This window comes from Talpa europaea (assembly GCF_964194135.1).
Source record: "Talpa europaea genome assembly, chromosome: 9".
In the NCBI taxonomy this organism is placed as follows: domain Eukaryota; kingdom Metazoa; phylum Chordata; class Mammalia; order Eulipotyphla; family Talpidae; genus Talpa; species Talpa europaea.
Window position 1 is genome coordinate 57745318 of NC_140076.1, and position 14189 is coordinate 57759506.

A 14189-nucleotide genomic window follows, 5' to 3' on the forward strand; every position below is an offset into this window, starting at 1 on the left:
AAAGTTGGGACATGTAAATGTTGAACTGGAGTAGACTGGTTAAGTCAATGACATTATACAATTATTATGACAATGGTACAGAAGTATATTTATTTACATATACACAAAAGGGAGATTAGGGTATATTTGCTAAGTTAAAAAAAAAGTCTGTATCCTTTATGATGTTGTGTGCTATGAGTATAGGAAAAGCACTTGAATGAAGGGGAAATTAAGGCAAAGAAAAGTGCCCTTAATTGTGTGTGTGTGTGTGTGTGTGTGTGTAAACTGTATAAACTGAATCACATAATGTTAAGAAGCAAAATTTCTAAGTGACAATAGTTTTAGGCATTGTATAAATAATCACCACATCTTTTGACACTAATGCAATCATGATAATGTGGTAATTAGATATAAAAACACCACAAATTCCCAATTTGGTTATTTTTGTTCTCTTCTTTTAGGTAGAACATAGCTTTTCACTGCATCAGTGTTAGCATATCTAACAGATAATGTTCTTGGTATTTTAAAGAAAAGAGAAAAACTTACAGCACAAAACCAATCACTGTCACTCTCACAAGGAAGTGATGAAGGCTCTGAATTTAGCAGCACAATCTACAGCCTTCAGTGCCCACCTGTACCTCCTGCAGCATTTACCTCTGTAATGTGACTTATAAACGCCCCTTACACCCCGTGAATCCTGTTTCTCAATGAAGACTGTAACGCAACCAAGATCGAAGTTTGAAACTTCAAATGCTCTTTAAATCAAACACAATAAAGAAAGTTCAGACATTTTTTCTTTTGGTGAGAAAAACTAACTCCCACTTCTACTCTCACCTCAATTGCATAACTCAAGAGAGCAAGAGGCAACTTTTCTTGGACTCTTCAAATAAACTCTCTTTAGGGATCAGGCTACGTACAAGAAAATAGCTCAGCAGGAATTTGAAGGAAAAAAAAGAGAAAGTGAGAAACTAGGGATAAAAGCAGGGAAGAACCTGAGCAAAACATTACCAGCACCATAATATAACATATGCACTGTCAAGCATTAGTTACTTGAATGGAATCAGGGACAAGGAATCAATTTAGAAAATAGAGATCTGGCAGGGATGGTTTTAAGAAAAAGAATACACATGTGTGTCAGCTAGAAGGGCATGTGACCCAGTTTTGGCTAAATGAAGCTAAGAATGGTTTACAATTTATGTGAGTCTGTTTGCAGTGAGTTTGAAAGGCAATCTGAAACTATGTTATCTATTAGGGACCCATTGATGGATTATATACAGTCTGAAAGAGCCTTTGGCTAGACATCTTACAGATGTAAATATCAGACATGTGATAGCCTATGAAGCACATTAATTCTACTGTGAAAGGGGGCACGAGCTGGGGAGTAGAAAAGGGGAAGCTCTGAGGTCACCCCCTTCACCATCTACTACTCTTCTCATATTACAAACGACTGCTGGAGACTGTGGACTTTGGGATGCAGCCACTGCCTGGTGGAATGTCACAGAAGTTCAAACAAAAACAAGTCAGTTTTCAAATACCCAAACATTGCCAAAAGCTGCTTGTAAATCTAGTACGTCAACTATGTTGAGAACAACTCTTAGTACATTATACTTGAGACATGTTTGTAGAATTAGCAAATTTCAAGACCTGATATTCCATGACATACCTCTGTCTTCACCATTCTCTTCTTCCCCACTTACTGCTTTTTCATATCATATCCCTCTTGACAAATAAATACTTAAATGGAAACAGGATATTATCAGGCTTCCCAATTATTTATGCAGCTGAGTTCCAGGCTAAAACTCAACTCATAGAAGACAATCTTAGGATAACTAAAAGGTTTTTAACACCTCTTCCCAGGGTTTTGATCTCAGTTGATGATCTTGCTTCCTAATTCTCTGAGAAAAGAGAATCACCTAAGGTCATGTCTCCAAGCTCCCCATACTACATCGTTATAGGCATCTCTTCACACTTACTCTTCATTCCCTCCTCTTACCAAAAATCAATAATCTGTGCTTCTAGGCCCTCAATTTGTAATCCCATCATCTCTTGCCTAATCAAGGAAAAGGCTGTAGCAATCATTGGCTGTGTCAGTGGTTTCTTTATTGGATCATTCCATGTAGCATATAAGCCTGCTACAACTTCTTGCAATTTAAAAATATTCTCTTGAGTCCACATGGTCTTCCAGTGAAACTTTTAGAAGTTCATATACTTATAGTCTTCAACTCCCCTCCTCCATTCTTAAGAGCTTGAACCAACCAGGATCAATTTGTCATTTTATTCTTATTATCCAAACAATCCTTGTCAAGTTCACCTACATGTTGCAAAATCCAATGGTTTGTTTTCTTAGCCTTCATCTTACTGGGCCTACTTAACACAGTTGATGGCTCCTTCCTTCTTGAAACCCTTTCTTCACTTGGCATCAAGAAGGTGGCTCTCGGGGCCTCCCGGGTGGTGTAGTGGGTTGAGCGCCACACTGTGAAGCTGTCCACAGTCTCTGAAGTGCAGGTTTGATCCCAGCTGGCTGGCGAGAATCTCACATGGGGTGTGGCAGACCTCTCTTGTCCTGCCCGCTGCGCCCCTCAGCAGTGTATTTCTGTCAAATGCCTGTTCTGCTCCCTGCTCTGTCTCTGGCAAATCCTCTCACCTTCCCGCGCTTCTGGCTTGTAGCCCAGCTCTTGTATAAAAAGAAATAAATCTTTAAAAAAAAAAAAGAAGGCCCTCGTCCTTTTCCTCCTACCAGACTGACTTCTTTCTCAGATTCCTTTATTGTCTCCTCTTCATTTTGATGGGAAAGTATTCTAAGACTCTGTCCTTGGAACCCTTCTTTTATCTACCCATAGCTACCTGCTGCCTGCTTTTATTGAGTATTGGGATATGAGCACTGTCCATAGATGATTAATCTTACCTTTCCAGTCTGGCCTATTAACTGGACTCCAGACTTGTATAGACAACTACATCAGAGACATTTCACTTGGATATCTAATACACACTTCCAACTTAACTTTTACACACTTCCAACTTAACTTTCCTCAAACTGAAATGTTGATTACCACCTCCCACACAAACCTGCTCTCCCGCCCCCCCCCCCCGCCCCGGATATCCCCATTAAGGTAAAAGGTAACTCTATTCTCACTGATAAGACCAAGTATGTTGGAAGTCTTTCCCGAGTGACTCTACCTTTAATACCACACACTCTGCCCCATCCCCCATCCAGTTAATCAGCAAATTTCAATGGTTCAACCTTCAAAATATATTCAGAATCCAATCATTTCTCATCACTATTACTATACTATTAATGCATTCATCAACTCTCATCAGGATTTTAGAAGAATCTCCTAGGTGGTCTCCCTGCTCCCACCCTCTTCACCTTGTTAGAAACTATTTTTTGCCACAGAAGTGGTAAATCTTTTAATCTAAGTTCAATCATGTGACTTCTGTGTAAGCCCTTTTTTCCCTCTAATCCACATCCTCCCACACCCCCACCGCCCAACCCCATCACCTTCTACTTCACTCAGAACAAAAGCTAAAGTTCTTGCATTGGTCAATGTAGCAAGGCTTCTGGTGACCTAGCCCCCAAATCACCCCTCAAGCCTTATCTTTTTGTACTCTTCCCACCTTTTTCACTCACACTGCACCTTCCTGGTGTTTCTGAGTACACCAAACACCTTCCCAACTCAAAGCCTGTGTCCCTAGGACATACTTCCTTCAGTCATATTCACTATTTACAAACCTACTTACTCAGATCTCACTAAAATAAGTCATCTTCTTCTCCTTCCTTTCCACAGTGCCTACCCCCAGCCCAAAGTATTCCTGACATCTCATCCCGTGTTACTTTTCTTCCATAACACTCACCATCATTGACATGTATACCTGCTTGTCTATTTGTTTACTATCTATGTGTCCCAGATTTCAGAATACATGTTTTTTGTTTTGCTTACAGTTGACCTAGTAAAAAGGAGAGTGTTTGCCACATAGAAGGTGGCTAATAAATACTTATTGAATGAACTCTTATTTTATTTATTCATCCCAGTTAAGTAGGTAGGTCATCATGACCTTGCAGAATCACTTCTGTAGTCACTAAGAGACAGGCATAAAAGACAACTATTAGTGATGGAGACATATCTCAACTATAACCTCATTACCAGAAACTAGGAACAGATATAAAATAGGCATTAAGGATGCCCTTGGCTCGGATAGCTTCCAGATCCTTGAGGGTCTGTCTGACTGAGTTGGGTGATCCTAGTAGTAGAGTTTCACTGACTCCCAAGTGAGCATGAGACACTCTCTGCCCGAACCTTCTTACAGCCCCAGTCACACAGCCAGGAGTATAGTGGAGCTTCATCTAGAACCTTAGCACCACACCGAGGAGCTATTATCAGAGACATATTAAGCAAGGTACTGACTACTAGTAAGGAGCACAAATGCATTTGAAAATAGTCTTTAATCCCTTCCTGCCTCCCCTCTCTCCCCTTCTCTGATTATAAAAACAAGGTATGCTTAGTACAAAGTTAGAAAATTAAAAAGTTGGGCCTCCCCGGTGGCACAGTGGATGAGCGTTGGGTTGCGAAGCTGCCCGCGGCCTCTGCGGCGCCGGTTCGATCCCCGGCTGCTCCCCGGCCACCAGAGGAGGGTCCCACATGGCGCGCAGACCTCTCCTGCTGCCCGCTGCTCCCCTCAGCAGTGTACTTTGGTCCTTCTGCCTGCTCTGCTCCCCGCTCTGGCTCTGGTGAATTCTCTCACCCTCCCGCGCTTCTGACTGTACCCAGTGCTTGTATAAATAAATAAAAATAAATCTTAAAAAGAAAAAAAAAAAAGAAAATTAAAAAGTTAAAAATATCTGCACTTCCAGCACTATAACTTAAGTACTAACTCAGAGTGATGAGCCCTTCCAGGTTCTATGTATAAAATGCACTCATAAAAAAATATATTCAAGGTCATAGCTCACATGTTATCATGTACTATAGACATTTTACCTACACACATGTTGGATTGCATTATGTATTTTTGGGACACATTAAATTTGATCTTATTTAAAGATGGTTATTTCAACCTCAAGTCTTTTGGCTCTAAAAACATGTTTTGTGATACTGACCATATTTGACGGAAAAGGGGTAAGCAGTGCATCTGGGAATCAGAAGACTTAATTAAGCTCCAGCTCTGTGCTGATTATGGAAATCTTCCACAATTCAACTTTCGTCATCCATTCCATGCCCTTCTGCACTCTTTTGAACTATTTTCTTATGAAAAATATTTTCATTTAGCTTCTTCCTTTTTAGTAGTAAACCTCACCTGTTCCGGGTCTCCAGATTCTCTGGCCAATAAGAAAATGACTGAGTCATTCTACATTAGTCCAGACAATATGTGCTGGCTGACTTAGGTTCACTCTTTAGCTAGCTGCTATAGTCTTATTATTCCTGAATAATAGAAAGCTTATAGTCCTTTCTTTCTAGACCTAATAGATTGCCTGGTTTGTATATACAATTCCTAAAGGCTACAATTCTTCTCTTGGACAGAGAGAGGCTGGGGCTCTAAAAGTAAATATTCTGGTCCTCTGGCTTCTCCTTTAGGTTTTACATGCCCACAAAAGCATGGAATTTGGAAAATGTAGTTCTTCATGGTTAAGGATTAGCACCTTCATTTTTATATCAATAAGGGAAGTCTTGAGACCCTTCTGAGTTTCATATACTTCCTTGGTAAAAACTGAGGGTTATAGCTCGTAGGTGATTTCTAAAGCTCTTTCAGCTCTTAAAAGGAAGCCTTTAGTTTCCGAGGTCCATCAATCAACATGAGCCATATTATAAAACAGAGGGTGGAAATACGGACTAGAACTCCAGAGCAAGAAAACATAACTAGGTCTGATGTAATTTAATAAATGCAAAAGCTCAGCAAAGGAGATAATGAGTAGAAGAACCTAGCAGAATCTTGACATGTGCCTGCCATACAGCTCTACAGTCCCATACTCAATACATGTTGGCTCAATTTTCTTCCTCTTCTCTTTCTCTTGAGGGTCAACTTTGCAGCAAGAAATATCTAAAGTATATGACATTTTCCTTCAAATCTTAAAGAAAATATCTAAAGCAGCACATTTATTCAACTTGAACATCATGGAATATAGTTCACCTTTTTAAAATCAAGAGATTACTGACCTGAATTCAAGTCTCGTCCTGGATTGAAGGCCCGACTATTAACAGTAGTAGAAAGTCGATCACAACTAATTGTCCTAGATACATTGGTATTAAAGTTTCCATCAAATCTGAAATAGAAGAATCAATAGTATTTATTTGGTGATTACTCAATAAATATAGGAAAACAGACAAAAATAGTTTATAACGTATAAGAAGTAGATCTGCTCATGAAGTTGTGGTTTAGATTTTAAGTATTACAAAAAGCACTTCAGAACAGCATGAGGAAAAACATCTGCATATAGAAGGTTTTAGAAACCAAGCTTAATTCTAAGAAGCTAAAGAAATAATCAGCATTTGAACCAACTCCCCTGTTCCCCTCCAATGAATTAGAGACAAGTATTATAGATAAAAACAGAAAACAGATTTGACAAAATTTGGACTAGAATTACAAAATTCAGATTTGAGCGCAATGTAATATACGAGACACTTCCCCAAATTATACTATGTGAAAATCAACAACCAAGAATGAAAGTGAAGGTGAAGAGGGCTGTGGAGCAGGAAAGCTCTAGATGAATCCCTGCTCCATCATTACTAAATGTGCAATCTTGGACAAATTTTTCATTTCTCTTCAACACATTTTTCAATTTTTCCAAGCCTCAATTTTCTTACCCAAAAAAGAAAAAACAACTTATTTTCTGAAACTGAGGAAAAGGTTATAAATAATGTACTGAAGTTTCTGTCAGGATACATGTCACATAGCTGGCACCTTGTATGTAAATAAGACTAAGGTCTTTTTAGATTTCCAGTATAGTAAAAGCTAGTACTAGAGCTAGAATAATGTTGTAACTCTGGTAGTAGCTGCTAAATAAATATTAGGGTAATCAATGACTTGTGTGCTAGAGCCAACAATAATTTCAAAGAATATAAAAGGAAAACAAACAACTAATTTATAGTCACTTAGTGTTTTTTTTTTTTTAAAGTGAATTTAATCAGATCTAACAAAAGAGAAAACTCTTAAACTTCTAAGTAATCTATTTAGGATTTTAGATACTAAGAGGACCCATGAAGTCTCTAAGGATTTCCCCAAAGAAAGTTAATCTGCAGTTAGTTTTTTAAAAACATGTTGAAATGTATGCCTCAGATGAATGCCATTAATGAACTCCCATGAACACAGGTAGAGAAACTATATAATCAAAACTATATAATCAAAGAGACCACCTTAAAAATCAAGATCCATTTGATTACCCACATGAACTTTATTGATCACCTCTCATAATATGTGAGAACTACTAAATTGAACTGACTGGAATAAACGAGGATTGGACTCAATAGCAAAAGTTAAAATGGTTTGGTTTTGATATGCATCTCAAAGAAGGACATAATTAGATTTTGAGACCTTTAGTCCAGTCACTAACCCCATACAGAATTTTATCAACATTGTCAATCGTGCCTCAAAAGACAGTTGTTTTCACAGCGTGGCTGCTCTTCCTCTGGACCTGCTCCAATCTGTCTAGACAAGAAGACTGCTGCCCCAAAAGCTACATAGAGAAAAGAAGAGATTAACACACCAGCAGCTGCCTGGGTGCATGCTGGCAAAACTGAAGTAATCTCAATGTCCCTCTCATTTTAGTATCTGAATATATGTGAAACAAGAGGAAATTTCCGGCTCTCTACTCTCTAGCATAACCACATTAGATCTCTTCCTGGACATACTTTTAAATAAGACACCAGAAAGTACTTAGTATTTGTGAAGAGAACTCATAGAAGAATGAGTGTGGTTGTGCTGCAACAAAACTTTATTTTCAAAAATAAGTAGTGTGTCAGGCATGTTTCACCACCTTGGTCAAGATCAGAACAGTCTTGAGAGAATCCTCTGAGATGATGAAAATACATTATTTTTGCGCTGTCCAATATGGTAGCCACATGTAACTATTGAGCATCTGAATGTGGCTAATGCAACTGAGACACTAAGTTCTTTATTTTGTTTAATCTTAATTAAAATGCAAATAGTGAATGAACTGTGGCTACCAATTAGACGATGAAAATCTAGAAGGTTTTCCTGATTATTTGTCTAGTCATCCTTCAGGTCTCTATATTTCTTCAGAAAGGCCTATCTGGATTGTGGATGACTTCTTAGTCTGTGACAAATTGTCCCATCTTCTCTCAAAGCGAGCACCATTAATTTTAACTTATGGTTCCATTTGGGTATTTTTTAAGAATGAATTTTTATGGATCAGGTTCAAGATTAGATAAGAGCCCCTTGAGGGCAGGTACTGTGTCTTCTCTGTATCAGTGTATCTAGAATACTTAGCACTGTTCATTGTCAAAAGCAGGTGATCATGTTAACTAATCTTCCACAAACATCCATTGTGCTAACCACAAGTCTGATCCTTGGTTTCTCCAGGGCTCTGGAAGTACCAGCATGTGAGGATCATGACTAAGATGAATGATTCCTAGTTAATGAAACTGCCCTTATTCACCTATCACCTGAAAGGTATACTGGAATGCAGGCTCCTGGGGTTCACCTTGGCAAAGTCTGATTTAGTGAGTCTGAGGCTCAGGAATGTGACTTTGACAGACTTTCAAGGGATGCAGAATGACTTTCTATGTGAGTCCAGGTAGAAACTGAGGACAGAGGATCTTCCAATTTGGAACAAAAGAACAGAATAATTTTTAGGGATGCCTAAAATTCATATCTGGACTTGTGTGCAAATCATGACCCTTTTTTATCCCTAACTCATTTTACAATTGAGGAAAGGGACACCAATAGAAATGTGAACCGATTACTCAACTAATCCCTGTCCAAGGATGAACCACATACCACAATGCTTAATTTAAAAGGAAGAATTTGCTAAAAAGGGCAACTCAGGAGAGTTACTGATAGTTTCTCCCAGGAAGAATATAAGTATGGGGTGCCCTATCTCTATAGGTGGAGTCTTCCCAGACAGGACCTGTGCCATCAACCCCACCCATTCAGAGAACTAAAGTACCATGCTCAACACTCATAGCTTCTCTGAGCTTGTGAAATGAACACTTACTTCTGGGGAGCAAGGAGACCAGGAAATTATTTTTACATTTGTTTTCCTTTCTGAACTGAAAAGACCATTTCTAAGAGCATTAACAAAAACATTTTTATAACAATATAAATGGAAGTGACTTATTAACAAAAGTAGGTACTCGGCAAACATTTGTCAGTCATAAAAAAAGTTTCACAATTTAGTACTTGCCATCAATCATCTACCCAACCTCTTCCTACTATCTCCCAACCTATTGTTCTAGCTAGAGCAGTCCTTCTGTGTGTTTTTCACTGGATTCCAACAGTGATGCTCTCTGGGTTTACTGCACCTATTCTACAAGCCCAGTTCTACTTCCTCCTCCTCCCTGAAATGTCTCTTGTCAGCTGCAGCCTATGAGGATCCCTTCCCTTCTTCACACTGACTAATGCCATTCTGCTTCCTAATTCCATGCTTGTGTACCTTTTTCTTATATTATTTGGTAACCAGGCTTAAAATAGTTGACGTCATCATAATTGACTTTCATTACAGAGCAATTGATTTTAGGTTCTGTTTATATAGCAACAAAATGCTAATCAATAAAACTTTCAAAATAAGACTTATAAATAATGGGCAAAGTATCTTATTTTGTTTTCCCCTTATACCTAGTAAAAACTGTATTGAAGGGAGATGCCGCAGTTTTTGTTATACTAGTCTTACAGTCTATACCCCACCACAGAGCAGATGAACACCCAATTCTCTCCAAAATCTTTCATGTATTTGAGGAGTCTTAGTTCCCCTAATAGGACTATAAGTTACTTGAGGAACTATAGTTCCCTTTCAGGTCTAGCACACAGCTAGTTCTCCATAAATTCCTATTGACTAATGACAAGACACAGAGTTACCAGAAAGCTCTGCATGTTTTATTCAGTCAGAGTCATTGAACATCCATGATGCACCAGAAATTGCTACCCAGGCAAAGCACGATTATGTCATGGTCAGGAATATAGGCTTCGGAGGTGCACAGAGCTGGACTGGAGTTTGGGTTAAATTACTTCTTCTTGTGTAACTCTTGCACATAATTCACATTTTTTAAGCCTCCATTTTTCTCATCTATAAAATAGTGGTATTAATAGAAGCTATTTTATACAATTGTGTTAAGACTTAAATCAGAAAATGGCTCCTAAGTCCTGGTTCACAGTAAGCATTTAACAAATAGAAATAACTATTATTGGATGCATTAATAACGAAAACATTTAACTGTTCCTAAAAGTGCTTATCCTGTCAAGTATATCCAAGTACTTTACATGGATTAACTCATCTGACCTTCACAAACCCCAGGGGAATGCTATTATTATCTCTCCTTGAAGACCAGGAAACTGAGGCATAGAAATGTTAAATTAAGAAGCCCAAGTTCACAACTGGGGAGTAGCAGAACTGAGAAGTGAACATATTTGAGTTCTCATTTATAATGAATATGTTAGAGTGTAACTTGATAAACCAATCAATAAATCATTACCTAAAACAGCTGGAGTAGAATTCTGTTCTCTCAAAGGAAAGGATTACTCTGAAAGAGTGTAGGTCTTAAGGGGGAATCTTTGCTTTTTCTTAAAATAAAAATGACAGTACCTAACCATAAAGTTTCAAAATGGAAAGCTGGATAGAAAGAACTCTGTGGGCAAAGATGAAGATGTGGAGGAAGAGGATAAAGCTATTAAAGGCAGTTGTCTTTATTGATTGTAGGCAACTTAAATTTTTAAAAATGTTCACCACTCGCATAACTATGGTAGCTTTGAGAAGACTATTTTTTTCAATTGTAGAAAAGCCTCTAGCTCCCTTCCCATGTAGTAGTGACATCTGAGATGTGCCAGGGAACTAACTTATATTCCTGACCATGACGTAATCGTGCTTTGCCTGGGTAGCAATGTCTGGTGCATCACAGATGTTCAATGAATCTGACTAAATAAAACATGCAGAGCTCTCTGGTAACTTAACTCTATGTCTTGTCATTAGTCAATAGGAATTTATGGAGAACTAGCTGTGTGCTAGACCTGAAAAAGAACTATAGATCCTCAAGTAACTTACAGTCCTATTGAACTAAGACTCCTCAAATATATGAAAGGTTTTGGAGAGCAGAGCGAGCAAGTTCCTTCTCTGTGTGGGGAAAGAGCACACCATTTTCTCCTTTTTGCTGGTAACAACTTTCTCTTCTCAGAGACAGACTCAGGCATCATGGTAAGGGGAGGATTTTGAACAAACTGCTTGTGTACAACAAAGATAATAAATTAGAAATAAGAAAAATATCAAGAGGAAATGACACCAAAATTTGAAAAATCCTTACATAAGACAATCAATTGGGATGCTGTAAATCACCACAACTCGTTTTATTGTAAATGTGGGCAAGTGCATACTGACACACAGTGCAATGTGCACATACAGCCTCCCACAGACCAGATTTGATGCAAAAAGATGTGAAATACCCAAAGTTCTTTTTCTGAAAAAAAAAAAAAAATCCATAGAATGAGCCTGATAGAACAATCCATAGAACAACCCTGATATTTAAGAATTAAACAACCACCTTGCAGGAGAAGGTCAGCCAGAAGCCAAACTGACTTATATCCCATTAGTTCTACAACATCTGGGTTCTGAAAGTTTACTCATAAGGGATGACACAGATTGTTGTCTTATTTCAGAATTTAATTCTTGCTCCCTGAGTAATCCACACAAGGTAGTGAATGGGGGTGGTTTTAAATTAATGTTCATCCAGAAACCCCCCACATTCTAATGATTTTGAAGATAGGACAACCACTCCCCTTGCTCCTGCTTATTTGCTAGGTGGATAGTACCTGTGAGTGCCAATGATCTCATAGTACTTTCAATTGGCTTGCCCTCACATGTGCTGAGCCTCAGTCAGGGAACAGGCGCTATGCAGCTAAGTTAGTAAGATATAACCAGAAATAAACCTTACTCCACTCTTATTGCCACCTACACCACTGATGTGCTAGTCAGGTAAGGAAGCGGTGTCACCGGGGGGCTTAAGAGATAGAGAGGAACTCGTGTCCCACGCTGGTGAGCCTGCTAGGAGAAGTAATGACAACAGCAAAGACCCAGTAATTATCTACTCGCTACTCACACTTCTCTGGTCTCCAACTCTCACTCCAAACAGGAATAAAGCTTGCTAAGCCATCACCGTTACATTAGCTACCTCCTGGCCCCAGAGGGACAGTTGACTTGCTTAACACAGGAATGCATTTTATGCATGAGTGCCATTTAGACAATGATTTAGAAAAAGAAACATGCTATCCACCCTGATTCAGACTGTGAGAAATGTAAAGTTCACGCTTATGATACCTTATAAAAATGTCAGTTATCTATAGGGTTATGGAAAAGATTTTTCATTGAGAAATACAGCAGCTGACAGTCACATTTATGTAATTCCAAGCTTACAGAAAGCTCAAGAATTGGTAAAATCATAAATTTTTATACAAACTGAACAGGTTGTTCAACTTATCTCTAGATTTGTGCATTAAAAAATGTAGCAACAATAAGACAACAATTCTATTTAAATCTCCTGTAGACGTGCATTCTCAAAAAAGGGGTTACTGGATAGTGGCTGCTTTCTAGACTTATTTTCATAAGATAAAAACAGTGCCTGAAATTCAGTTTCAAGAGAAATAACTCCATCTTTCCTACCCCCTCAAGTTAAAAAAAAAAACAAAAAAAACAAAACAACTTCCTTCTGGATTTACTTTCATGAACAACTGATCGAAACTGCATCCCGAGGGAGAAAACAGAACTGTGACTCCCACTTTGATCTCTTCCCCATGGAGAAATTCACTCCCTGCCTGGCTTGCAAGATGTTCATTTGATTGACGTTTGCTCTGATGTGCAAACTGCTTTGAACTTCAGACATTTAATTCCCATCAGGCTGCAGTCATTTTTATTCTCCTTCAACAGGATTTACAAGCAGGAGATCAGCAAATGTAGAAGATAAAATAAATTTGCAGAAGCTTTGAATCTTACATCAAAACAGTGTTCAAGTGAGTTCCAATTGGATTTCATTCAGCCTCGATTCACAGTGTAAATCAACTTTTCAGTGGAGTCCCAGTTTAGAAAGAAAAAGATATAAAGGAGAGACACACATACCAGTTGGGGGTTATTTCCTGAATCTCTTCCTTGGTCTTTGTTTAAATTTCCTATCGAAGGTGATTTGCCAGGCAAATCACTTCAGAACCTTGGGTTTTCCTCACTGTTTCCAGCAAAGCCTGTCCAATTTATCATACAGTGCACAAAACCACACACACAGTGTGGGTTCCAAGAGCAGGAGTGAAATGTGGTATTGTTCATGGACACATTTTTAAGGTAATCATTAAAAAAGCAAATCCCTATGGGTATCTCACAGAAGTGAGGCTTAAATTGATTGTTGGGTCCATAAACAAAGTCCCATTTGATGACAATGAATGGGACAGGGAATATTTTGTACTTGTTTGCTTGCTTTTTTTTTTTTTTTTTTTTAAAGATTTATTTGTTTATTTATTTATACCAGCACTGGGCACAGTCAGAAGCGCGGGAGGGTGAGAGAATCCACCAGAGCCAGAGCGGGGAGCAGAACAGGCAGAAGGACTGACGTACACTGCTGAGGGGAGCAGCGGGCGGCAGGAGAGGTCTGAGCGCCATGTGGGACCCTCCTCCGGTGGCCGGGGAGCAGCCGGGGATCGAACCGGCGCCGCAGAGGCTGCGGTCAGCTTCGCAACCCAGCGCTCAACCGCTGCGCCACCGGGGAGGCCCTTGTTTGCTTGCTTTTAATCATTGTTCAAGTGATGAGACAGGGTGCAAGAGGTTAAAAAAAAAAGTACCATTTCTTCTGGAAGCAAACCCTTGTATCAGATCAGAGGCTGGTGTGGAGCAAAAGCTGTGAGGCTTCTGATGGCATTCACAACACCAGGCAGAGCCTTGCTGCTAGTGCTATTGAACCACCAAGTTTCATTTTAAGAAAAGCACAATTTTTTTCCCAGGAAGCAAAGGTGGCAAAACCACTTGACTAAAAACTATAGGAGCCATTAGTCTGGATGCAGAGAAACACCCATGCCTA

At 39.0% G+C, this 14189-nt stretch overlaps 1 protein-coding gene across 1 annotated transcript in view; it reads right to left on the minus strand.

The window, feature by feature from the left end:
* CACHD1 (cache domain containing 1) overlaps positions 1-14189 on the minus strand; it is a gene marked incomplete at both ends in the record, with an annotated part of 197494 nt that overhangs the window by 63560 nt on the left and 119745 nt on the right. The window contains 1 exon segment of the mRNA XM_084242212.1: positions 6126-6232. Coding sequence (XP_084098338.1) covers positions 6126-6232 — 107 coding nt within the window.